At 40.0% G+C, this 27,992-nt stretch overlaps 2 protein-coding genes across 6 annotated transcripts in view; one reads left to right on the top strand and one right to left on the bottom strand.

Annotated features, from left to right (window-relative positions):
- Positions 1-5,754: 5,754 nt before the first annotated feature.
- Positions 5,755-26,801, bottom strand: Zbtb43 (zinc finger and BTB domain containing 43). Of its 5 annotated transcripts, XM_047524662.1 has the most exons (5): positions 25,674-25,797; positions 21,786-21,906; positions 8,246-8,327; positions 7,436-7,549; positions 5,755-7,333 (listed from the first exon to the last, which is right to left on the bottom strand). In XM_047524662.1, exon 5 carries the CDS (start codon positions 7,308-7,310, stop codon positions 5,907-5,909), a length of 1,404 nt encoding a protein of 467 aa, XP_047380618.1. In that variant the 5' UTR covers positions 7,311-7,333; positions 7,436-7,549; positions 8,246-8,327; positions 21,786-21,906; positions 25,674-25,797; the 3' UTR covers positions 5,755-5,906. The 5 variants fall into 5 exon arrangements, with proteins under 5 accessions (XP_047380618.1, XP_047380619.1, XP_047380617.1 ...); XM_047524663.1 differs by lacking the exons at positions 7,436-7,549; positions 8,246-8,327; positions 25,674-25,797 and adding exons at positions 26,366-26,575; positions 26,680-26,801; XM_047524661.1 differs by lacking the exon at positions 7,436-7,549.
- The window catches only part of LOC124964793 (uncharacterized), a 66,011-nt gene continuing 48,613 nt past the window's right edge, over positions 10,595-27,992 (top strand). Inside the window, exons 1-2 of the mRNA XM_047525456.1 lie at positions 10,595-10,685; positions 25,429-25,941. Coding sequence (XP_047381412.1) covers positions 10,595-10,685; positions 25,429-25,941 — 604 coding nt within the window. The remainder of the gene's footprint in view (positions 10,686-25,428; positions 25,942-27,992) is intronic.

The raw sequence follows: 27,992 nt of genomic DNA on the forward strand, positions 1-27,992 counted from the left end.
TGCAAGGCAAGCACTCTACCGACTGAGCTATCTCCCCAGCTGAATTATCTTTTTTATGGAGCCCACATGCCTCCTCAAAGGACAAGTGTGACTCTCCTATTTGCAAGGATCAACTGGCTTATCCCCTTGAAAGAAATCAAAGTGGTATGAGATTTTAAAATCAAATTGTTCAGTTTTGATTCATACTAGTCAAACCAGTTCAGAAAAAGACCAAGAGACTTCTCTCCCCACCCCCACCTGCCTTTGTGGTTTCTCCTGAAGGGAAATACATGCCCATCTTCATTCACTGAACTTGAAATAGCATTTTCTTTTTCTTTTTGCACTGAATGAACTGAGGACCTCCCGCATGCTAGGCAAACCTTCCACCATTGAGCTCAACCCCAGCTCATGCATGACAGAAAGGTAAAAGGGCAGAGTTCTTATCTTTCCCGTATCTGTACTGAAAAAGAACATATTAGATCACCCGCCAAATAACTGCTTATCACAGCAAACTTACCTCATTTCCAGTTGCTGATCTGCTCCCAGATCCACTAACTGTGGGCAAATTCTAGGGCTGGGCCCCTTGGATGACCAGGAATGAGAACTGTCAAGGAATCTTCGGTGGTTTGCTGAAAGTGATCCCTGAGCTGTACTAGGAAGAAATCTAAATAAACTGCACAGGTGCTATAAGCTCCATATGGGTAACATCCCTCACATCCTACCCCTTCTGTTCCCAAATACAAATGAGCCACTCCATCTTCTCTCTTCTTGTCACGTGCTGCTCATCTCTAGTCCCACAGGTCTCCACCCAGAGAGAGGTGAGTGTTCTGGGACTCCTGCTCCCTAGGTGGGTTTCCCTAGACTACTGGCAACCGGGGCCTCAGGAGATCCCCAGTAGAGGTGGGGGGTGGGTCAGAGAGAGATCACCATGCTGCAGGGGTTGCACTGCTGGCCCTTGGTCAAGATGGACAGGCCTCACCTCAAATAAAGGCTAGCATGGTTCTTTGGGGTGACTTCTCCCCCATATAGAGGACGGCTAAGCTAGCAGAGGCAATCTGGCGTTGGCTTTGAAATCAGCAACAGGGAGGGGGAACCTCACAACAAATAGTGGTAACAGAAGGTTTGTGTGGGAGGATGGTTAAGTTTGGTCTAAAACAAGCAGTGTCTCTGGTAATGAGCTGTTGTTAGGAAATACGTGGGGCCCTTGGTGCTCACAGCCTCTGAGAGAGCACTGCTGCTGCCTCTCGAGGGCTTGGGTTTTTGAGGGGAAAGGATGAAGGGCAAAGTGAGGTGACACAAGGACTTGAGTGAAAGGCATGAGGACATTGAAGAGTAAAGGAAAAAAACACCAGCATGTGTGGCAGCCACAAGGGCCTGCTCTCGAATCCTGGCCCTATTCACATCATTCTGTGACTGTTGGTAAATACCTACCTTCTCTGCATCAAGGCTGGCTCAACTGTGAAACGAGGACACCTAAGCTATCAGCTGAATTCCTGGCCAGAAACACACACAAGGACAGTAAAGCACCTGAGGCTGGCAAAAGCAGGAAGTCAAGACCAATCCTGGGCTGGGAGGCAAAGAGGAGGGTGTGATTACCAAGTCTCAGAAGTCACCTGACTGGAGCTGTGGCCCTTGGCAGAGAAGCCCAGCCACGGCTAACCCACACTTGGCAGGAGGAGGCCAAAGAGATTTCCCTCATCCTCTGAGTTCCTCCCAGCATTTGTGGTGATTCTGACCAGCAGCCAGGGAGGGTCCACAGAAGCTGGCTCTCAGGGCAGGTGCAGGGTAAGGAGAGGGCCCACGGAATACTCAGAGAATATCTGCCTGAATACCTAAGGCTGGCAGGGAGCTGAGTTTAAAGTGAGACAGTCATCATAAGTGCCTGGCACAGTAAACAGGTACTCACTGCCCAAGTGACAGACCATGTGGTATTTACTTATCAAAAGGCCATAATACAACTTTATTCTCAGGTGGCAAAAGCCAGAATGAAAACAAGATGTGGTCATCCACTCAAGAGTGAAAAACAAAACTTTTACAAAATTGACAGATAACATTTATTAAAACATGTCATACAAAAGGGCAAGGTCTCTTCTATAAGAAGAAATATTAAACAGTAACATTCAATTAAGAAAAACCATGCTGTGCACCAAAGACAGCAATTATATAAAGACAAAACTATTCAACTTTTGCAACACAGGCATAACATTTCACAAATACCAATAAGATATGCACCTAATGATAATCTGCTTATCATCAAATGGTTTTGTGGCCTACGAGTCACCTGACTTGCATAAATAAAGAAATTTTCTGGAAGAAACATTGGGAACCTCATAAAAAGAAAGAAGGCAGCAGCAACTGACATGACACAGGCTTCAAGCAAAATTAAAAAAAAAAAAAAAAAGTCACATTTGCAAAATGTGTTCCAGCATCTTCCCATAGGGCACTATCAGTAGAGATTTGAAATAAGAAACTTGTACCTTTAAATATGTAAGTAGCAAAGGAAAAAAACAAAAACAGAAAACAAACCCTGGTTTCACTGAACAAAGTTACTCATGAAAGCAACCCAAATCACAAAGTCAGTGGCACAGAAGGGGGCTGGTGTAATGCATCCCTTGGTTTCCAGCATTCCTAAAGTATCAGAGAGCTTACAGGAGCAAAGGTGAGAATTTACTGCAGTGCCTTCCCTGCCCCGACCTGGGGCTGCAGCGCACCCTTCCAGGGAAAGCACAGCTTTGTCCCTAACTTCCCTTCTGCAGCAGCTCAGGGTGTGCCAGTCTCTGTAGGAAGGAGCCACAGGCTTTCCCAATAGCTAGCAGCCTGCCCAGGGTCAGCGTAGATCAACAAATGCCCACTAGAATGGAGGGAACCCTTTTGGGCAGTCTCTTAACATAGGGGTCAACAGGGACTGGAGAAGGCAAGATCTAGAAATGGGAATCAACAGTTTGGGGCTCAGGAGAGGCTGGGGGCAAGCTCTAGCACCTGAGAAAAGTCACCACATTCCTTCGGTAGCTAGACAATGATATCTGCTTTACCAAATAGATTCCTGTGATATGTCTGTCTAGAGTGAAAGGTCTGATCTATGCAGAATATTAAATGCCACTGGGGGTGCCTTGAAGCCCTTTCCCACTGGAACTGGAGAAAAACCACAGTTAAGACTCAAAGTAGGGGACAAATACCTTGGTAGTAGGCCATCGAAACGATCCCTGAAAGACTGTTTGGAAATGTTACTATCCAAACACGTTTGGAAGGATGAGGATTTCCTAAAGCTGTGTCTGGGCTGAGGGATAGACTGGGGACGGGGAGGCAGGAGTGCAGCAGGACCTCCTAATCCTGCAAAGCACAGTTCACCAATACTCCCATTTCATATCCAGACAAAGGATATCCCTTCTTCTGCCTCCTAAACATGGCCAGCATCTCAGACACCCAGCATCTCATAGGGCCTGGGTGACCCATAAGCAATCCCCATTTTTACCAAAACCTGAACTACCACAAAAAACTTCAAATATCAGATGTGAGGACCTTAAGTTCTACATTTAGCAGCTGATGTACATGTAAGGATTTTAATAAGATACTCCTCTCTTCAAACACATTAAGTCCCAGCACAACTATCTGCTTCCAAACTGCCACCCAGGGACTGGCTACACTCCTGGCTGAACAAAAGCTCTTTGTTACATTCAAGATGAGGGCGCTGATTCAGCAGAACTGAAGGTTCATGATTTTCCCAGAATACTTCAATTTTGCCTCTCAAACTCTTCTCTCCATTTGAATATAACCTTTAGTGGGAAACAGCACACCAAACCTTCTCAAAAGGGAGAAAATGTCTTGCTAAAACCACAGGAGTGGTGATCAGCTTTTGGCAGAATGGAATGGCTTCACTGACTCAGTATGGATATTAGTAGGAGCAATAAAACAATTTCTCCTCACACATAATGGCTAGGATCATACCTAAGACTCACTGGCCTCTAACATGAGAACAAGAAAAGGAGCAACTGAGCTTGATTGTACAGTCAGCTCCGCACAATTTCGTCAATACACAGAAAAAGGCCTGTTACCTGGCAGTTTCAACATTAAGAGAAGATGATATTAAGGTGGCAAACAACCAAGAGGTAATATCTAGTTTCTAGGTTAAAAAAACAATATATATATATTTATATTTATAATAAAGTTTTAAATACAAAGTGCTTTTTATATATCGAGACTGATACAGTGTTAGTGAATAGATCCCTGTTTTGTAACCTTGATTACAAGAGTTAACTGGTAAATAAGCATTTTCTTTCCCCTTTCCAGACAATGCTCAACAAGTAAACATCTTTGTGTTAGGAGCTTGAGGATCAGAGGCCATGGCCAGCAATGTCTACCATATTAGATTAAAACCAAACTTCTTAAACAAAAGTCACCCCAAATCCAAGAAAAATTATTTTTATTTTAAGGAAAAAGAGTTTCTACTTTGAAGTAATAGACCAGTTAAGTTTATGGAAAAATGACATAATAGTAGCACCCTAGCACCCTATCCTACCCTGATAATAACCTCAGGTACCTTACACAGCTTTAGAGCACTCTGAATATACACCTTCTTTTGAACCTAAAACATCTGACTGGCTGGCAGAAAAGGTTTCAGAATAGCTGCTTGTTTGTTGCTGGATATAGCTGTGTGGACCTGTCAATTTATGCAGCTTATCTGTAACCTGGAAGAATGAACCTGTAGAATATTTGGCTAAAATTAGGACTCCCCTCCCCTCTTGACACACATTGCAGCACTCATAAGAAACAGGCAGCATTAGCTCCATGTACCCTTCTGAGAGTGTCCCCCGCCCCCCACCAGTGTAATTCCAAGACTCCTCTTTTCTTGGGCGGTGTTTTCCCCTAAATTTTAACCTTTCACTCCTAAGAGTCTGCTTCCTTTCAACTCTCACTCTGACATGGGAGTGTCACTGTAGCACTCTGTTAACTCCTACAGCTCACAGGTAACTCTGCCAAGACTTTTCCTTCCTGTGAACTGGGATCACTGGCTGCCCTTGCTGGAAAGCACCATAATCTAAGATGGAGCAACAACTGGGGCATTATCTGGCACAGAGGTCAGAGTCACAGCAGGCTAGATGTCTCCTAACCAGAGTAGATCTCACTGCCTCCATGCTACATTTAAACAAACAGGATTAGGGGCAGCAAACCAATTCGAAACACCTATCTCTGGCACCCAAGAGAATTTCAATTAGATACAATTCAAATTCAAAGTTAGTATTAAAATACAAATCTGTGCCTTATTAAGAGTTTGAAACATTGTGACGGTGGCATCTTACAGAAATTGAAGCTTGTACCATTAAGTTATTTGTTTTAGAATGTTACCCTCTTAGCATCTCCACAGTTTAGTTAAAATACTCTGTAGAAATAATAAAACCAAAGAGAGCTCTGTTAATCAATTTCTCATACTAGGAATCACATTATTTGTAGCTTTTACATAAGTAGCATTTCATTCAGTGAAGCAGCTACCAAAACAAATCCACATTTCCTAAGCATCTATAGCTAAAGCAAAATAAAATTTCAACATGACCTTGTAATAATGAGTGATCAAAAACTGCTGCCACTGCAATGGAACTGGTAGGCTGGAGTCCAGTTCCAAGTGCAGGTGTCTCTATCACCAAGTCCACCTGCCTCAAACACAACTGGCTTGAAGGTTTCTCTTGCCAGCTGGGCAGTGGGTTAACTTATCCCCATTGCCCATTTCAGGCCAGGACTGAAACATACAAAGTTGAAGAATTAGATTTTTTAATTGGCCTACTTAGAGCTGGTCTTTCAGAAATATCTTCCTTTTTTTTTTTTTTTTTAAGCCTCTCTCATAATAGCAAGTAGCACGCATCATCTGTGCCCAGATTTGCATTAATTACCATAGTTTATTTTTGTGCATGCCACTCAAGGGCCAGATCCTATTTTTAGTTAGCCTCAGTTGTATTCTGCTCAGCCTTTGCAGCTTCGTAGGACTTGGTACAAGAAGTCACATGCCTGTGGAAACTGTCCCTCCACATAAATCTCTTTGCACAGATATTACACTCATACGGCTTAATGCCTGTATGAATTTTCATGTGGCCCACGAGATGGTGCTTCATTTTGAATTTCTTACCACAGACACCACAGCCATAAGGCCGAAGACCGAGGTGCATGCTCATGTGTCGATCTCTCTGACTCTTGTGAGTGAAACTTTTCCCACACTGACAAGGATACAGCTTGTCAGTGGCTGAGAATCCTAAGTGGGAAGCTTCTTCTTTAATCCCTGTTACCATTTCAATATTCTCACTATAGCCTGCTGCAAGGGCAGCCTCCTGTCTATGCCCAATGAGATTCCCATCAGACCTCTCTCCAGAAAATTCTTCCATGGAAGAGCCATAGAAATCCACCTGCTCATCGTAGTTACTTTCATCGGCCTGTTCATCAAACTCTGCTTCTACCTTCTTCTCCCCAATGGGAAAGTCCTCCTCCACTCCTGAAGGCTGCACCGAGTGCTCTGTCTGCATGGTGTTGATGGACTCAGTGACCTGGTGCTCATCGTAAGCTGCATGCACATCCATGCCCTCACACGCCTGCTCCAACCGCTCCGGCTTCACGTGGATCCAGCGTTTGTGAGCCATGATGCTGGGCTTGCTATACATGGGCCGGGTGTAGTGGAACTCAGCACTGTCACTGGCTCCCTCCTCCCCATCCTGGCTTGCCATTTCAGTACTCAGCCGGTCATGCTCTGTGGACGAGTTGCTGGGCAGGTATTCATGCTCTGTGAGCTGAGACGATAGCTCATCTTTGGTACTCTCCTCTTCGTTCTCACCATCCCTCAGTTCTTGGCCTTTGGGGAAATCAGTATGGCCCCCAGAACCCAGCTCGAAGCTCTCTACCAGGCCATTGTAACTACTGCTGCTTGGAGACTGGTGGTCACTGCCATGATTTAGCTTCTGACAAAGGACTGTAGGGTTTCCCTCTAAAACCTCAGTGCATTTGTCCACCACATGCCACATCTGGAGGAAGCTGGCTGCTGTTAAGTAACTAACAATTTCTGGAGCAGGCATTACTAGGCGTCCTGTGTAACTAGAGAGGAGAATGTTCTCAAACACTCTTGGGTTCATCACATCAGGCAAAACAATTCTCCTGCTGTTTTTCAGAAGTACTTGGTCACAAAAGTAGGGTGAACTGGCAGCAAGAACAGCTTTGTGTGCCCGGAAAATGTGGCCTTGGACAACAATGGAGACGTCACATAATTGTCCTTGCTGGCGCTGCTGGTTCAGTTTCTGCAGAATGGTGCTAGAAAAATCAGGAAATTCTACTCGAAAAGAGTTTGTTCCAGGCTCCATTTCATCACAAATCTTGTTTAGTGCTACAAGAGAAAGAAAAGTTAGTACTAATTCCAGCTCAAAGAGAAACAGTCTATACCTGAAAAAGCTAAAGAAAGTTCCAAAGTTCCATAAATCCCCCTTACCTATGGGCACTATTGGGTAGAAGATTCATTCTCTAGAGAAAGGCTTGCAGGTGTGAGGGTGTCAAAAGCAGGAGCCACCCACAACCCTTCAAAGAATTAACTCTTGATTTGCCTCTGCGTGGGGGGGTAAGAAAATAAAATCCATAGTGATTTTATCTGTAACCTATATAAATCCTTCAGGTAAAATAAAGTGAGTATTTCTAATCAAAACAAACATGATTCCTATGAAAACAACTGATTTTTAAGCCTCAGATTCAATTCACATTTGACAAGTTGTGGTGAGGGAGGGAGAATAGAATTGTGGGAAGAGGGCTGGGAGCACAGCTCAATGCTAAAGGGTATGCTCAGCATGCTCAAGGCCCTGAGTTTGATCCCCAGCAAACCTCCCCCATCAACATACAAAACAGTTGTGGGAGGAAGGAAACACAGATGCAAAGGCACTCAGGCAGGAATGAATCTGGTAATTGCAAGTATCCCACAGGAGACTGCTAGGACAGATTCCAGGGAGGGTGTGAGGGTCAAGGGGGCTGGAGACATGGGGCCAGGACATCGTACCTTCAGTCTCTCAGTACCAAAGGGGTGTACTCACTGAGGCCTGAACAATGCAAGTTTCTCTAGCTGCTGTGGGAATTTTAGCCCTTGAAGAGGTTCTGAAGATGTGAGGCTGGATGAAATTGCAAAGCAAGGTACTCTATCTGGTGGTCTCCAAATGACTTACAGACCAACGGGGAAATTGTAACAAACAGTAAATTGTCTCTGCTACTAAACAATCAGTTAAGAGATAAAGCTACAACAAAGAATAAGAATTACCTGTGTTGTTATAGTAAATATATTTTATGGGGCGAGTCCTGCATTAGAGACGATTCTTAACAAGAGCAGCACATGATGAACTCTACAGTAAATTAAAATAGACAAAAACACGCAAGTGACATATCTGCTACTTGTCACTTGCTCTAATACAATAATTCATCACTAATACCATGTCTTCTATGTGTGAGATCAGGCAACTCAGACCAAGACTGGAGGTTTTTTGTTTTTTGTTGTTGTTGGACACAATACCTTTATTTTATTTATTTTTATGTGGTGCTGAGGATCAAACCCAGTGCCTCACATGTGCCAGGCAAGCGCTCTACCACTGAGCTAAAACCCCAGCCCTGGAAGTTATTCTTGAGGGACAGGAGAGATGAGACTAGAAGAAATGAAAGTTTCTTGAGTAATTATATGCTAGGGACTGCACATCTTTTTTTACTTTAGTCTTTATAATTACTCTGCAAATGTAGGGCTTGATATTCTTAAGTTCAGTTATTTTAAGTAACTTTCCCAAGGTTAAAAGTTAGTTTTTAGTAAGTTGAGATATGAATTTGGGTCAGTATGACTCTAAAGGCTGTGGTATTTTTCCCATCACCTCAGTCTGGCTCCTATAAGTTGCCAAAATGCCAGATAAGTCATTAATAATTTTAAGAGAAAACTATGTTTTTGGAATAATGTTATTAATTTATGTTTTTATACATCTTAAAACATTTTGCAACAATTATAAACAAAGACCATGAGATTATTTAGACATTGTAATTTCAGATTTGTATAGACTGGAGGTTTATATGTAAATTCTGACAACTACATCTGGGTGAACAAATTCTTTGGTAGTTATCACCACTGTAGAATTTTGATGTTAACTATTTAAAAAAGAGAGGGAGGACAATGCATGTACATATAAAAAAATTTTACACAAAGTATTAAAAATTTGCTCTCATTTATTCATCCAATGAAAATTACCACTGACAAACTCCTATACATCTTCCTAGAAATTTCTGTGTGCACGTATCAGAATAAAGCATATATATCCTTTAAAAAGTCTCATCAAAATAGGTTCATTACCACTTTTTATTCCACACTTAGCTTTGTCGTTTGTGGTCTTCCCACACTAGCCCCACAACAGCTACTCATTCTGTTTTTTGGCTACATAGTTCCTGGTACATGGATACAGGCTCATATAAGCAGTTCTCATAGAATTTCACTTGTCTGGGTTTTTAAAATTACAAGCAATGCTACAATGATTACTGGTGCACAACTATGTTGGCTTACCTTTGAAAATATCTACTGGGCAATTTCCACCAGTGGAGTTGCTGGGTCAAAGGGCTACACCTTGAACATGCTGATATGTATTACCCAAACTCTTTCCAGAAAGTTTGTACCAAGTCACACCTTCACTAACAGTAAATGACAGTGTCTATTTCCCACACCCTCACCAAGACTGGGTATTAATAAACCAGAAAAAAATGATGCAAATCTTGTAAGGGAATAATCCATGATTCATTGCTATTTTAATTTGTATTTCCCTAATTATGAATAACACTGATATTCTGTACTTAAGTTTACTCATCAGTTGTACTTTTTTCTATAAATTATCAGTCATATCCTTTGCTTAAATAAACTGGGAAATTAATGTTAGTTTCTAAGATCATTTTGTAAATTCAGGAAATTAACTTTATCCTGTGTTGTAATTTTTTCTTCTGTTAGCTGACACAGAACTTTTTACCACAGTGAAATTCATGAAAAATAACCATTCTCTTTCCTTTTATGGCTTCAGGGTTTCATGTCAGACATAGAAAGGCAATCCAAACTCCAAATTTCTTTTTTAAACATAAGAATTTTTATTTTTTCTTGGTAATATTTAAAAAAAAAAAAAAACATTTAAACCTTAATACATAGTTTAGTTATGAAAAGTATAGCTGGAACCCAGCCCTTTTCTTTTAAAATAGCTAGCCTATTTTCCTAACACCATTTATTGAATAACCCACCTTTCCCTCAAAAAATTCAAGTATCTGTTGTGGAATTCTAAACAAGAAGACATTTAAAAACAGTTCTACAGAAGTAAATGCCATAAATTAGGTTATGGAAAATAGAGTAGGAAGCTCCTCCACCAACATAATTGAGAAGCTGGAAAAAGAAGACTGGGATTACTATTTCAGAACCCTGAAAACTGATCAGACACAGCAATGAAGAGAATGCTGGATGAAGAGAAAGACTGCTGAACTCAGAAGAAAGCAGTGTGTGCGCCCACTGTGACTCGGCCCTGCCACAGCTGGTGGGAAAGAGGCCTGCATTCCTAGAGCAGCTGGCTGATGCCAGGATGCACGGTATGGAGCCTGTCCTCCAAACATGGGGCTGTGTACTCTGGCCAGCCTGGCAGACCTGCACAGGTTTGTTTTGGCCTCCTCATGGTACAGTGACTTCCCCACTGGCATCTATCGTGAGATTTAGGAACAGATGGACCCCGACCCAGACACACACACACACACACACACACACTCTTAAGGAAATCTCTATCAGGTCACAGGCTAACTATATTTACAAAAGAAAGGAAACTTCAGATACTACATGTAACAAAGACTACAGACTTTGCAAAATACTTTGGGAAAGTTTCAGACAACTGCAGATTCAACCAGTAGCAACAACAAGAAATCCCTAAGGAGGAGAAGAATCTGATTTTGAGTTGCTACAACACTCAAAATGCCCAGATCTCCACAAAAAGTCACGAAGCATACATAGTAAAAGGAAGACATGGCACATTCACAGGAAAAAAGAAACTATCCTGAGGAAACTGAAACACAGACTTTTACTATGGTTTGTAGTATCCCCCAAAAGTTCATGTGTTGGAAACTTAATCCCCAAATTAATATGCTAACGGTATTTGGAGGTGGGGCCTCTGGGAGGTAATTAGGATTAGATGAAGTCGTGAGGCTGAGGGCCCCATGATGGTGTTAATGGCTTCATAAGAAGATTGAGATCTGAGATTGCATACTTGCTGTCTCTCTCTTGCCATGTAGTGTCCCATCTCATGTTATGATGCAGCAGGATGGCCCTCGCCACATGCTGAGCAGATGTCAGCATCATGCTCCTGGACCTTCCAGCTTCCAGAACTATGAGTCAAATAAATTTCTATTCTTTATAAATTATCTGGTCTTGGGTATTTTGTTATAGTAACAGAAAATAAATCAAGATATAATTACTAATAACAGATGTTAAATCAACTGTCTTAAATATGCCCAAAGGATTGAATAAATCTATGGATAAAAAAAACTAAAGGAAATCAGGAGAAAAACATCAATAAGGCAAAAAAAAGGAAACACATAGAAATTGTGAAGCTGAAAAGCACAATAGTTGTGTAACTCGTTGAATTGCTCAATTCAAATATTGAGTCCTATTACCCAGTACCTCAGAGTGACTCCTGGAAATAGGTACTTTAAAGAAGTGATTAAATTCAAATAAGGCCATTTTGGTGGGCTCTAGCACAACATGACTAGTATCCTTTTAAGAAGATGAGATCTGGACATAAACAGAGGTAGCATGGATGTACACATTCAAAGAAATGACCATGGGATGAGGCACTGGTGAGGAAGTGGCCATCTGAAAGCCAAGGAGTGAGGCTGCAGGAGAAATCAAATAAGTCAACACCTTGATCTTGGACTGCTAGCCTCAAGAACTGTAAGAAAATAAATTTAAGTAACCAGTATGGTATTTTGTTATAGAAGCCCTAGCAAATGAATATAAAATTAAAAATTCCCAAGAAGCATTCAATGGCACATTTGGGGAGGCAGTAGGGGGGAAAAATCAACAAAGGCAACTGAAATTATCCAATATGAGGAAAGAAAGAAGAATGAAGAAAAACAAAAACAAAAAGTGGGATGTGTGAAACATGATTAAACATATATATACCACAGGAGTCCCAGAAATAGAAGAGACACAGAAGGGAGCTACAAAAATTTAAAGAAATAATGGTCAAACACTTTCAAAATTTAATAAAGGTCATGAATTTACACATCCAAGAATCTCAACAAATGGCAAGTAGGATAAGTTAAAAGAGATCCACACTGAGCCACTTTATAATCATACTTTAGAAAGCCAAAGATAAAAAGAACCTCAAACACAGGAGGAGAGAAGTTACTAGTCACAAGTATGATTCTCAATAAAATTAGCAGCCAATTTCTCATCAGAAACCAGAGAGGTCACGGGGCCTAGGATGTAGCTCAACGGTACAGCATGTACCTAGTATGTATGAGGCCCCTGGGCTTGATCCCAATGCAGGAAAAACCCAAACTCAAATCCCAAACAAAACAAAACAAGTTTAAGTTTGATGTGTTGGTGCATGTCTGTAATCCTAGCTATCTGGTTAAAGTAAGAGGATCACAAGCTTGAGGACAGCCTGGGCATCTTAGTGGAATCCAGTCTCAAAATTAAAAAAAAAAAAAAATTGTAAAAAGGGCTGGGAATGTAGTTTAGAGGTAGAGTAACCCTGGTCAATCCCAAGTACCTTAAAAAAAAAAAAAAAAAAAAAAAAGGATAAAGGCATTTCCAGGTAAACAGAAACTAAAAGCATTCATTACCAGCATTACCAGTAGTCCCGCCCTATGAGAAATGCTAAGAGGGGTTCCTTTAGGCTGAAACAAAAGAATCTGACTGAAAATCAAAGCTACATGAAAACAATAATACTGGTAAAGATAAGTAACTACATAGGTGAATATAAAAGTCACTATTATTGTACTTTTGGCATATAACTCCTTTTTTTCAAACATGATTTAACAGAAAACTGCATAAACCAATAATTATAACCTATGTTAACAAGGGCACAATATATAAAAATGCAATATGTGACAATAACAATATGAAGGCAGAGGACAGGAGATAAGCAGGAGCAGAGTATATATGTTGAAACTACTTGCTATTATTTGAGCTAGGTTTTTAAAAGTTTAAAATGGTCATTGTAAACCTCAGAGTAACTAAGAAACTAATTTAAAAAGTATACTGCAAAAAAATGAGGAAAAACCATACATGTTGAAAGGGTAGGGAGAGAGTAATAGAGGAACTGGGGGAAAAATATATGACATAAAATGAACAGCTAAAAGGCAGAAATGAATCCTTATCAGTAATCACTTTAAATATAAATGGGTTAATCTCAGAGACTATCAGAATGGATTAAAAAACATGACTTATTTATATGCCATTTTAAACTTTTAGACTCATTTTAGATATGAAGATACAAAAAGATTGAAAGTGAAAGGGCAGACAAAGAAAATCCATGTATAGAGTAACAAAAGGAGGGCTGGGGTTGTAGCTCAGTGGTAGAGCGCTTACCTAGCATGTTTGAAGCACTGGGTTTGATTCTCAGCACCACATATAAATAAATAAATATAGAAAATGAAGGTCCATGGACAACTAAAAAAAATTTTTTAAAGAATAACAAAAGGAGACAGGATGGCTGCATTATCAGAAACAATAGATTTTAAGTAAAAAACGGTACAAGAGACAAAAGGACCTTATACAGTAAAAAGATTTCATCCATCAAGAAGATATTCTATGGGCTGGGGTTGTAGCTCAGTGGTAAAGCCCTTGCCTAACACATGTGAGGCACTGGGTTCAACCCTCAGCACTGCATAAAGATAAATAAAATTGAGGTACTATGTCCATTTATAACTAAAAATTTTTTAAAAAAGAAGATATTCTACAATAATAAGTATATATATACCTAACAAGAGAACTCCAAACTTATAAGAGGCAGTAATGGATAAAATTGAAGGGAGAAATATAATTTTATAAGTAGTGAAGTAGTGAAGACTTCAATGCTCCACTTTTAACAATGTTCCTAAGGGATATCGGTCTGTTTTTCTATTCATTGTTAAAAGTTACGTATTGAAGTTTCCACATTGTTGTAAAACTATAATTCTTCCTTCAAATTCTATCCATTTTTGCTTTGTATCCAGATACTATTAAATCAAAATCAGAAACATATTATAAGGATCAGACACCATTATCAAGTGGGTTTTATTCTTTGTTATGATTTGGATATGAGGTGTCTCCCAAAAGCTCATGTATGAGACAATGTGAGAGGGTTCAGAGGGGAAATGATTTGGTTATGAGCATCTTAACCCAAACAGTGAAATGATCACCTGATGGAATTGACTGAGTGGTAACTGAAGGCAGGTGGGCATTGGTGGTGTGGCTTTGGGTATATATTTGTATCTGGAAAGTAGAGATCTCTCTCTCTGCTTTTAGATCATCATGTGAGTTGCTTCCCTCTGCCACACTCTTTTGCCATAATGTTCTGCCTCACCTTGAGCTCCGAGAAATGGAGCCGGCCTTCTAGGACTAAGACCTCTAAAACCGTGGGTCCTCAAACTTTTGCTTCTCTACAATTGTGCTAGTCGGGTCTTTTAGTAGCAGCAGTGAAAAAAACTGACTAAAATATTCTTGGAATATGAGGATAATTCAACACAGGAAATTACTTAATATATCACATTAACAGAGTAAAAGGGGGAAAACTCCACATGATCATCTCAATTGAAACAGAAATAATATTTGACAAAATTCAACTCTTCCATGATAAGAACATTTGAGAAACTGGGAGCCCTGTAGAAGGAAACTGTCTCAATAATAATAAAAGCCATACATGAAAACCCAAGAATAACAATATGTTCAATGGTGAGAGAATGAAAGCCTTTCCTCCAAAATCAGGAATAAGACAAAAATGCCTTCTTTTACCACTTCTACTCAACACAGTATTGGAAGTTCTAGCCAAAGCTAGAAGTTTTATTCCTTGCTTACAAGGAATAAAAGGCATCTAAATTGGAAAGGAAGAAGCAAAAATTATCTTTGTTCAAAGATCACATTGTTTACAGAAAATCCTTAAGATGCCACATAAAATTGTTAGAATGAACAAACTCAGCAAAATAGCAGAATACAATATTAACACACAAAAATCAGTTGAGTTTCTATTCACTAAAATGAAGGAACCAAAAAGAAAATTAAGAAAAACAATTCCACTCACAGTAACATCAAAAAGAATAAAATTCTTGGGAATTAACCAAGAAGGTAAAAACAACAAAACAAAAATGTTATACTAAAAACTACCAAGTCTGTGTAAGAATTAAAGAATCAGCAAATAAATGGAAAGACATCTGTTTGTGGACTGGAAGATTTAATATTGTTAAGATAGTAATATTATCCAAAATGATACATGGGTTTGTTATTGTTTGAATCTGGAATAGCCCCCAAAAGCTTATGTGTTGGAACCATGGTCCCCAAAGCAGCAAAATTCAGAAATGGGGCTTTTAGGCAATGACTGGATCATGAGGGCTCTGACCTCATTGGTGGATTAATCCTTTTAATGGATTAGTTCATTGATAGCTGAGTAAACTACTGGGGAGGGGGGAATTAGCCAGAGAAAGTAGGTGACTGAAGGTGTGCCCTGGGATGATTTCTCTCCACTCCTATTTCCCTGCTGCCATAAGTTGACCAGCTTTCCCTCCACCATGCCCTTTCATCATGATGTTTCTGCCTCAGAGCCAGTTGACAAGGGATAGAAACCTCTGAAACTGTGAACCCAAATTAATCTTTCCGCCTCTAAGTTGTTCTTGTCACTTATTTTGGTCACAGCAACAAAAAGCTGTCTAACACAAGATTCAGTGCAAGTCCTATTAAAAACCCAGGGGCATTTCTGGCAGAAATGGAAAATTGTATCCTAAAACTCATAGAATTTCAAGGAACCCAGAATAGCAAAACAATGTGTGGGGAGGCAGAGCAAGGAGAACAAAGTTGGAAGTCCAATTTCAGAAGTTATTACAAAGCTACAGTAATCAAAATAGTGTGGTAATGGCAAAAAGATGAGCATAGAAAGCAATGGAATAGAACCTAACCCAGAAATAAACCTTCACGTCTATGGCCAATCTGAACTGTGATAAGGGTGCTGAGGCCATTCAATGGGAAAAGAACAGTTTTTTTTAAACAAACAGTGCTGGGGAAACTATATACCCACATGCAAAAGGAACTCAAAGGCTGGACCCTTACCTTACCTTATGCCATTTCTAAAAATATAGGATCAAAGACTTACATATAGGGCTGGGGTTGTGGGCAGTGGTAGTGCGCTTGCCTGGCACATATGAGACACTGGGTTTGATCCTCAGCACCAAAAGTACAACAGTACAAAAATATTGTGCCCCATCTACAACTAGAAAAAATATATATTCATATATATATATTTATACACACACACACACACACACACACACATATATATATAAGACTTACAGATATGTAAGAGGTGAAATATTAACTCTTAGTATGGGCAAAATTTAAATAAAGTAGACTTCATTAAAATTTAAAATTTTGGGAACCAAATGATACTATCAAGGGATGGGGTATAGCTCAGCATGAGGCCCTGAGTGTGGTCCCCAGCAGTTAAAAAGAAGACACTATCAAGAATGAAGACAACCCATAAGATGGAAGAAAACATTTGAAATCATATATATGACAAGAGTTTAATCTAGCATCCAGAACATATATAGAATTCCTTCTACAACAATAACAAAATGATAAATTTTGTTCAAGAACATGAACAGGTATTATCTAAAGAAAATATACAAATGGTCAATAAGCATAAGAAAAGATGTCACATTAGCCATTAGGCAAAATCACAATGAGAAACCACTCCACACCTCCTAGAATGGCTATAATAAAAAACAAACAAATAGAAAAGGTGCTGACAAGGATGTGGAGAAAATAAAATGTCCATTATACTGCTGATGGAAATGCAAAATAGAGTAGCTGCTTGGGAAAAGTCTGGCAGTTTCTCAAAATGTTTAACAAAGAATTACCATATACTTCACAATTCTACTGCTAGGTATGTATCCCAAACAATAGGGATTCAGATACTCATATGCCAATATTCACAGCAGCACTATTCACTAGATTGCCAAAAGGTGGAAACAACCGAAGTGTTCACCAATAGATGAATGGATAAGCAAAATGTGGTATCTCTAAATAATGGAATGTCATTCAGTCCCAAAGAGAAATGAAGTTCTGATGTTCTACAACATGAACACTGAAATCAATATGCTCACTGAAAGCCAGACATAAAAGGACAAATGTGAAATATCTAAAATAGGCAAATTAATAAAGATAGATACATTTACTGGGGGATTAGGAAATGGGGAGTTATTTCTTAACAGGTACAGCTTTTGTTTGAGATGATGAAAAAAATTTCAAAATAGTAGTGTTGGTTGTACAACAATGATTGTAATTAGCACCACTGAACCATACTCTAAAAAATGGTTAACATGGGGCTGAGGATATAGCTCAATGGTAGAGTGCTTACCCAGCATGCATAGGATTCTGGGTTCAGTCCACAGCATCACCAAACAAAGAGGGTTAAAATAGCAAATTTAAAGTTATATATATTTTACCAAAAAGGAAAAAAAACTGGAAAATATTTTCATATATTTTATTTTTAACTGTGTCAAGGTGGTAATGGTCCTTGAAATTTACTAAGTATCTGACCTCTGCCTTAAATTTGGGTAAATGTAGCATTTCTTCATATTCTCTGATATTAGTAACATGCAAAGTCTAAAATTCTTACAGGTTTTCCTGCTGTCTAGCAATATTTACACACTCACAAGCAACTGCAACCTATATTTAGTATAGTTGGTGTTTCAGCTGATTAGAAGATCAACTAAGAAAAATCCCATAAAACACACAAGGTATTATGGAGATATACTGCTGTCCTTGGAGAGTTTAAATCTGGTAGGGCAGATAAAACACACGTGTACAACACTGTTACTCAAGGCAAAGCCTGATGAAAGTACCATAAGAGAATCACAAACCTACAAGGAATTCAGAGGGGGCACCTGGCATACTCTAGAGAGTTATATGACTCACTACTATATAATTCGGTGTCATCAGAGTAAAAAGACAACTTGAAGATAGGAATATAATTCTTCTCATCTACCACATCCTTACAGAAATATGGAAAAATTAGGCTGAGCCCTAAAACTTAGGGAACAGTGTTATCTACATGGCCCAATCTTTAAGAAATTAAAAATATAGTGGATATTGATCCAGACTGAACGGAGACACTGCAACTTCACTTCCTGCTCCAGGCAATCCTGTATAGTAGCAGTAATTCCCAAGAAGGATTAGAACACCCCTTCATTTGGAGGGCCCAGAACTAAAAGCCAGGGGTAGGGTGGGCCATGGGACAGACAGGTGCTGCAGATTGGTAACATTCAAAAGTGGTGATATTAGGATCTCAAAGGTTGCACATTGCCTCAGCAGGAAAAAATCTTAACCAGAGGGTGGGGCTTAGTCACTCAGGAAGGTGTAACCACCCATCCTTTGTCAGCTGGGCCCAAGAGACAACAGAGGCTCCTATCCTAGTATCACAATTTCACCAGCACAAAAGAAAGTGCACAAAACCCAAGCACTCTGGAGAGTGCCTGAGGCCTACCACAGAGCCCAGCTATTACACTCAAGCTAAACCCTGCTGTCAACATGGTTCCACCCTACATCCAGCTTATAAACTAAGTAAGGTAACAACATTCAAGTGTGCAATGAGGGACCACAAAACAATTCACAGAGTAAAATTTCAGTCCTAAACAGAATGCTTCCCTCAAGAAAAAAAAAAAAGCAAACAATCAACAAAGGTCTGCAAATAGATTCTACAATATCAAAAAAGAAAGTAATGACAAGGGATAGGCAAAAATACATTTTAGATAACACTTCTTAAATTGATGTTTTCCATCAACTTTATGAAAACATGGTCTCTTTGAATTATAAAATAGTGGGATGATATGAAAAAAAAAAAAGCTGCCTGAATTAAAAATAGAATAAAGAAGAAATTTATATAGGTCACAGAGAACTTTAATAAATTAATTCCCCAAAACAGGGCACATTTGATTACATGTGATTATACAAAGTAATAAAACTAGAAATATTAAAAGTTGGGGGGGGGCAAGAAAACAAGGGCAGGAGAAATCTGCTAATTAATGTTAGGTGAAATCCTGGTATCAAAACTAGGCAACAAAGGAAAAAACTATAAGCCAATCTCATTTATTAACACAGAAAGAAAATGGTAAGTCACATGGCATTCTTGTTTATTTGCTTTAGTCCCCCATGGCTAGAGTGCACTGTGAGTATGGTATATTGAAGAAACTGGGTTACTGGTCCCATTACATGGAATGCAAGATCTTAGATTATGGTAAAATTGCCATTAAAAAGTATTTTCAAGAGATCTCCTTGGCTCTCTTCCAGTCAAGACCAACCCTGGTAATACACAGATCATTACCTGTACTTCCTTTTACAAGTGGCAGTTGAGTGGTGGGAGACAAATCAAGAAAAGACAAATGGGATTATCCTATTGAAGGTTGAGTTTGACCATTAAGTGTGGGGGGCGCTAGGGGAAGCACTGAGAAGTTCTGAGTGAGAAGCTATAAAACATAGTTCAAGAAGGTCAATCTGTTGATGGACTAAAGCAAAAGAAGTCTGATGGAGAGGCTAATTAAAATACATATGTATGCATTTATACATATAAAAATATATATTTATATAAATGTTTTCTCCCCATTATCTATAGGGGATTGTTCCAGAACCCCCTCAAAATTCAAAATCTATGGATGCTCAAGTCCCCTGTATAAAATGGTATCACAGTATTTGCATGTAACTTATACATATCCTCAAGAATACTTTGAATCATCTTTAGATTATTTATAATAACAAATACAATGTAAATGTTAGGTCAATAGTTGTTATACTGCATTGTTTAGGGAATAATGGCAAGAAAGAAAAGTCTGTACTTGTTTAGTATGGCTGCAATTTTTTTCTGAATATTTGCAACATGAGGTGGATTGAATCCATGGATGTAAAACTCATAGATACAGAAGGCTGACTGTATATAATGTGCTTTGCCCAGACCATACTACAATGTTTAGGCAAATCACCTGTCCATTTGTTAGGTCCTTTTTATTTTTATTATACAGAATAGGTGACAAAGAGGACGACTCTATTTGTCTAAGGTCATTGTTATGGTTTGGATCTTTAATGTCCCCAGAAAGCTCAAGTGTTACAATGCAGGAATGTTCAGAGGTAAAAAGATTATCAGAGTTGTAGCCTTATCAGTGAATTAATCCATTTAATGGATTAATAATATGAAAGGATTACTGGGTGATAACTGTAGACAGGTGAGGTGTGCCTAGAGGAAGTAGGTCTCTGGGGACCTGCATCTGTTCCTGCACCCCTATTCCCTGTCCTAGTTGCCACGAGCTGAGCAACTTTTCCCCACTACACCCTTCTGCCATGATGTTCTGCCTCACCTCAGGTATAGAGCAATGGTGTTGGCCAGTCATGAACTGAATCTGTGAAACAGTGAGCCTAAAATAAACTTCTGCTTCTTGTCAGGTATTTTATTCACAGCAATGCGAAGTTGACTAATACAGTCACATAACTAGTAAATAGTGAAGTTGAGATTTAAATTCAAAGCACCTGTTCAGACCCAGTACAGTCTGAGAGATGGGATAGTATAGAAGGTAAAAGGGAATGTCATTTTCGTAAATAGCCTAAATAATCTATAATTTAGGTTATGAGCAATACATTCCTATACTCCAGGGACTTCACCAGCCTCAGACTTAATATTAGCAATTTATTTTATCTCACAAACAATTAAGGAAAAAATCTAACAGCAACAGTTTTTCTAAAACAAATATAACAATCCCAACAATTCCATCCATCCTTCATGATAGCTATCCAGCTTTTTTAAAGCAGAAGATAAAGGGCAACAATATTGAAGAATGAACCAGAAGACCTCCAAGATTCCTTCCAACTCTCATGAGTTTAATAGTAGCCACTATCCATTATTCAGCTGAGAATATACATCAAGTTTATACACCATTTAAACAAGAACTAAACATCCTAGAAGCACAGATAAGGCAATATAACAGGGTAGCAGACCCACCAGCTACTTGTCTTGAAGCCCTCCAGAGATTTCTTTAATCAGAGCATATGGTAATTTGCATGCTTGCTATTTAAACACAGTAAATGTTGCTTTAGTAAATTTAAAGTCTGGCACAAATGTACAAAAAACCAACACCCAATGCCTACCAAAGTCTTTATATTAAGTCAAATGCTTTACAGTCCATGAAGCATACTATGTAAATGGGTCTTGAACAACCTCCTTCCATTATCATACTCATTTTAAAGAGAAGTATACTGGAGTTCAGATTAAAAGACCCGTCCAAGGTTACCCATCTTATAAGGGGCATGTCAAGATTCAAACAGAAGTGTAACTACAAGTCTAATAAACTCCTAAGTTAAATTTTTTAAAATTTCCCTGAAATTAAATGCTTTGACAGTGCAAAGTACGGCAGTGATTGGCCTTTAAATGTGCAATATCTCCTCTTTGGAGGAGAAGAATCACCTGGTCTAGAGTCATTAAGAATCTTGACAAATTACATTACTATTTTTGCTGAAAAGAGAAACTATTCCAGTAAATAGTTTAAAAAATTCTATTAAAGGCAACTTTATAGCTTACCTACTGCAAAGTTGTATTCCTGGGATAAAGTTCCTTATGCCATGGCCATCAAAACAATATGAATGAATGAGGAAGAGGCATTCATTTCTCAGTTTTGCTTCCAATTAAATCACATCAACTTCTGAAAGGAAAAAATCATGTTGAAAATATAAGAGATGCTGGTGCCACTCACTGTGTACATGTGCCTCCCTAGTAAACACTACTTGTGTGAGTAGCAGAAAGAAAACTAATCAAGACCGGTGTTTTTGGTTGTATTGCTTTATTTATCTTTTTTGAGGCACAATCTTGCTAGAGTCTCAAATCAGTCTTGAGACATTGTCTTGCAAAGATGATACAGAGTTCCCATCTACCCCTTGCCCAATTTCCTTTAATGTTAACTTTTTACATTATTATGACATCTTTATTAAAACTAGGACACGAACAATGGTCAATGACTATAATTTTGCAGAATTAAAATATCCTTTGGGGGAAAGAGGTGCAGTTTAGTGGTAAAGAACATAGCTAGCATGTACCAGGTCCTGGGTTAAAATAAAACATTCTAAAATAATGAAGTACCTTTGGTCCATGACCACTGTCAGTAAGCATTCTCATATCTTTTTCTAATTGGAATACTTTAAAGAACTTAATAAACTCATTTTGAGATTTTTAAAAAACAAGTCACCTACTTTATGAAGTTTGATTTATGGCTCCCTTCAATTTTAAATCACAGTTGAATGTCTTACAACTTCTAAGACAAAACATTCCCTTAAGGTAAACTTTGAAATTCAAAAGAGAAGATATTGTTCTACACACTAAACCTCCAGTTATAAGTCATTTTTCCATTACACTTCAATCAAATCAAGGATTTTTATTTTATTTTATTTTATTTTGGTTTGTTTTTGTTTTTAGTGATACTGGGGATAGAATCCAAGGGATTCTCTACCACTAAGCTACATCTGCAAACAGCTGTATGTTTTATTTTGAGACAAGGTCTTGCTAAGATGCCCAAGCTAGCCTGGAACTTGTGATCCTTCTGCCTCTGCTTTCAAAATAGCTGGGATTACAGGCCTGTGCCAACCTACTAGGAGACTTTTAACTATACCTTCATATGCATGAGAATTCAGGATAAGACATTCAACAGAAACACTCATTTCAACTACATACCGACATATAAAAGTTTTTTTCTCAACAATTACAAGTAAGACAAAAGTCTATTTTAACTACAAATAAGGTGAAAAAGTAAAGTTCATGAAAATAAAGCACTGAGTCAACTGATTTTAAAAAACACCCTTTTTTTCACATTTTAAAATTTCTGAAATCAGGATGTGATCACCAGGTGGCAGTTTTAATAGTTGCCACTGCCTTAGACAATGCTAGAGCTCTCTTGAGAGCTTTGTCAATGTTTCTGATGGCACAAAGGATGACACCATGTGGACACAACTCTGGACTGAAAAGCTAGGGTTAGAATGTTAAGTTTAATGAGCACTTTAATCAATTTATTTTTACATATTTTCCTCTTTTTATACATGCATTAGAAAATGCACTGATATCATTTTTAAAGTCTAAGAAAGTCAAATGTTTCCAATAAGAATAAAATAGAAAGTCTAAAATGATAGCAAAGCGTTTTGTTGTAGGTTAACTGTAGTTTAACTGGTAGTGTTTTTCTCTCCTTGATGATACATAAAACAATTGATGGCATTTAAATCAATGAAATATGGTACTAATTAGAAAGTTTGACAACATGTATCCCATTTGTTTACAATAAAAATAAATTAAAAAAAAAAAGAAGAGAGAGACTAAATAAGAAAACTCTTTCCCCCGCTCCTGCCAAGTCTTTATTAAAAATAAAGTGTCACTCAAGACAGGTATGTATTTTCTACTATACCTTGATATAGATATTGAATCTTCTCTTTCAAAGAATAAAAAATGGATTTAAAAAAAGAGCATTAAAAAAAAAAGTTTGATAAATTACCGTCAAGGCAAACTGAAAGTTTAAATGAAAGAACAAAAAACAAAAACAAAGGCATCTCCCATTGGAAATAACATAATCTTTTTAAAGGGCTATTTTTTCGAACTTACAAGTTTTCTTCATATGAAAAGTAAAATATTTTCTTAAGTTTCCTCCTCAGGCAGATTTCTGCACTGATTCGAAAGGTGGTAGGAGCAGAGCCAGGATAGGAATCTGCTCCAAGTAGAAGTCTTGAAGGAGATTTTAAACAAACTCCTTTTCTAAGGCCCTCAGGTTAATCCACTAAAGAGTAGGCATGAATAAACACAGATTCCATGCAATGCTCCTAACAATTACAGAACAAATTTTTAAAATTACATTTCAAAAGAGCCTACTTGTTTCAGGAGGCTCCAGTGAGTACTTTTTGTGTGCGCACTTTGTAAAATATAGATAACAAAAAACCATTAAACCTGTGTTTAAGTGTACAGTTCAGTGGCATTAAGAACCTTCACAATGTTGCTCAACCATCAGCACAATTCATTTCCAGAACTTTCTTATCAAACTTTGTATCCATAGAGTAAAACTTTCACTACAGCTCAGTCTACTTCCTATCTCTATGAATTTGCCTATTTTAGGTCATTTCAGAGGTCTCAAACAATATCTGTCTTTGTGTCTGGTGTATTCCAAAGTGGTACTTTGGTAAAGCAGGGAATGACCCCTAATTAACACGTTTCTCCTTATTTAACTGGACAGTGGCACAGCCCCTGAGCTAAGTATATAGTTGGCCTAGAAATTCTTCTACCCTTCCGAGATCCCTAAAGGCAGATCTCAACCTGACCCTTCTTCAGCCCGTAGAAAGGCCTGGCTGAACAGTTCTAACTCAAAGAGTAGGTTCCTGAGAGACCTGGAGGACATTAGGGGTAGGTGGATGAAACAAAGGGGTGTGGGACGCTGTGCGCGCCTAGAAAACCACAGGCAACAAAAGACAAAGATTCATCAAGGTGCTTTGGCCCTGAGATGGGCCTCCTGTCGGTCCACCAGGTGCTCCTGCACCCTGACATTTGTTTAGGGTGGGTGGCACCTGTCAGAACTGAGGCCAGACTGCGGTCGGGTTACTGAGAATGTCACCAGTGCAGGGAGTTTCACGGGGTCATGAGTCACCTTCATGGCTCAGAGATCCGGGCAGGCCTGCCCCGCCCCGCCTGGACAAACCCAGTTAGGAGAAACAGAAACGAGAGAGAAAGAGACAAAATCATCAGAAAGTGAAAAACAAACAGATGGCCGAAAAGTCGGTATGACATCCAAGCCCTGAATGAGAGAAAGGGACGAGTGACAGAGACAGGGTCAAGAGACAGAGAAGCAAGGTAGAGACAGAAATAAAGACAGGATCCAGACACATAGAGACATCGCAAGAGAGGTAAAGCGGCGAGAAATACGAGGTTGACAGGGGCCATGACAAGAGACAAAAAGGGACAGGTGACAACAGGTGACAGAGATAGCCACAGGGGTGAAACAGAAGGAAATGGAGATCAGAGAAGTCCTGGCGCAGGCATTCTCCAGCCTCGGCTCGCCAGGCCTCGCCCGGGTGGCATGAACCCCAGGTCGCCAAGCCGCGCCCACCCCGCGCCCCGAAAGACCAACGGACGGACGGGGGCGGGATCTCTAAGCGCTCTGGCCGACCGAGCTCCGCTGCCGCGGGGTGACCTTGGCGAGAAGCTGCCCGGGCGGGGGGTGGGGGAACCTCGGTGTCGCCGTCAGCGCACCAGGAAGGCCAGAGACCGGGAGAGTCAGACGTGGGGCGCTGGGACTCCAACCGCCCGCGCGGGTTCAGCATTCGGGTCGACGGGCTGGGCCCGAAGGGGACGGCTGCGCGCGCGCCCGGGCCTGTGGAGAAGTCCTCAACCCTCCCCCGGCTTTTCCTCCTCTCGTCCTCACCGCCAGCTGTCCCAACGCCGCCATACCTGCCACGGGCTCCGCGTCTCACGTTCCCCGCCCGAGGCACTCGCTCCACCGCCGGCGCCAGGCCTCTTCAAGCCGTTGCCCGCCGCGACAGCCTCAGCCTGCGCCTCCCGCCCCCGGAAACACTTCTCGGTTCCGCCCCCGAAACCGCCAGTGCTTCCGGAGGTGCTTCAACGATAGAGCGGTGTGCGCATGCGGGATCACGCTCTGGGCGGGGCGTCAGGAGCGGACGCCGAGGTGTCCGCGCGTGTGCAGTGCGGGCTGGCGCAAGTAAGTTGGGTTTAGGGGCTGAGTCTAGTGATGGAAATTGGGGCGCCGGTGCGGGGTTCTAAACCCTTTAAAAACCTTGACCTATTTCAGGCCTTGTAACCGACTTTATGTCAGAATCTGGGTCAGCCTCCAACAGCGCCCACCCCACTCTTTGGCGTGTAGTAGATGTTCAGTAAATGTTCAGCCAAAGGACCAGTGTCCCTTCTGTGGTTGGCATTGTACTGGGCAGCGGCGTCGTAGAGGTGGTGGGACAGGAGCGTTTCCTGAGGCTTCCAATTCTGCCACCCCAGCAACCCTGCCTTTTCCCTCTCCATTAGTGTAGAAGAGAGGTAAGTTTTTAGTGGTGTGTGGGACCCCAGCCGCCACGTACCTTTGGATCTGTTCAGAGGCCAAGATCCCACTTCGTTTAAGTGTTAATTCATACCTGAAATTCAGGCAGCTTCATGGATTTGGTGGCTTCTGGATTTAGGATGAATTCTCTTGTTGGGTCACACGTACTTGTTTGATGTTGTTTCTGTCTTGGCTTAAAGTGCCCAGTTTCCCAGGTGTATGCCTGTCTTGCTGCTTCTTAGACTCTAGAACTGAAGGGTGTTCAGCGAGGAGGCTGCGACTTTCCGAAGTCTACACGGGAATTCTAGAAAACAGCCAAAGGAAAAAAAAGATATTGAAGCACAGAAATAGGGATGGGTGCAGAATGACTTTTTAAAAAGATTCTGGTTCAAGTGTGTATGTTCCTACCCCTTTTATGCGCAACTGAAGCCCACTCCCTCTACCAGTGCCTCCAAGATAGGGAACTTCCCTTACTCTTCCCCACCCCCCAAAAAAATTCAGTTAGGAGGAGAAATCCCTTGGTTTCAAGGGAGGTAGACCTTCAACTCAGCTGCAGTGGATGACTCATAATTGGCTCACACCATCCTGTTAATCTTTCTCTCAGCCAGTAATTAAGCTAGGCATGGTCATGTGACCAACTTCTTGCCAATAAGTGAGTAGAAGTCATTGAATGGGAATTCTGGAAAAGGACTGTTTACAGAGTTCACTAGGACTTCTAATTGAGTGTGCTTTTCTAAGTGCTTTGCTGATTTTCTTTCCGCCTCTAAGCAGACCTGAAATTTAGAAGTTCAGCCACCATTATGTGTCTATGAAGTGACAAGCAAATACTAAAGCTGGCAAAGCAAGAAGATCGAGAGAGACTAGCATTCATATGACATTAAGCTACAATCCCAGCTGTAGACTGCTCACTATCAAATGCTTTGTTTCATGAGCCAAATAAACTTACTTAGACTTATTTCCAGAAATCTTGTGAACTCTGTCTCCAAATATTACTGCAACAAAGTATTTAAAGTTAAGAGAAGATAAACTTGCAAGAAAATCAGGAAAATCATCAAGAACATCAGGAAAAAAGCAGTAACCTAGGAATCAATGTTAGAGTCAATGTTCAGAAGTTATGCATGCATACTGTCTGCATCTGTTCTGGTTGGTTTTTGTATATGCTATCTGATAAATATTTTGAAAATCATTTCTGAAGATAGGTAAACACTAGTGCTGCTACCAACTGCAAGGTGTTTACCCGAGTCCAGGCAGGGTAAGAACCAAATTGTAGCATCATGTTGGGACCCAAGAAGCTACATACCTTAGAGAAAAGGTAAACTAGGGTATAAAAATATGCCGGGCAGTGGGACTGTAGCCCAGTGGTAGAGCACTTGCCTTGAACATGTGAGGCACTGGGTTCTATCCTCAGCACCACATAAAAAATATAAAGATACTATGTCCATCTACAACAACAACAACAAAATTTTTTTTTTAAATATGCCATGCAGAGGTAGAGAGCAAGGATGGTCGTCTGTCTTTGCTTTGGCTCTGGATGGAGGGAAACAACATTTCTCAAGAGGATTCATAGCCAAAGTCCAACTTTCATATGGGCAGTTTGCATGGTCCCAAACCCTATGAGCTGAACATTTGTATTTAAAATTGAGCTGAGTAGGTAGTGTGTGTGGTACTTCACCACAAAACCCATTAGGAAATAAGAAGAGAAGACAAGCAGCAGAAGCAAA

The sequence above is a fragment of the Sciurus carolinensis genome, chromosome 14 (assembly GCF_902686445.1).
Source record: "Sciurus carolinensis chromosome 14, mSciCar1.2, whole genome shotgun sequence".
Taxonomy (NCBI): domain Eukaryota; kingdom Metazoa; phylum Chordata; class Mammalia; order Rodentia; family Sciuridae; genus Sciurus; species Sciurus carolinensis.

Coding starts and splice junctions, on each gene's coding strand:
- Zbtb43 (XM_047524663.1), bottom strand. CDS start 7,310: ATGGAGCCTGGAACAAACTCTTTTCGAGTAGAATTTCCTGATTTTTCT.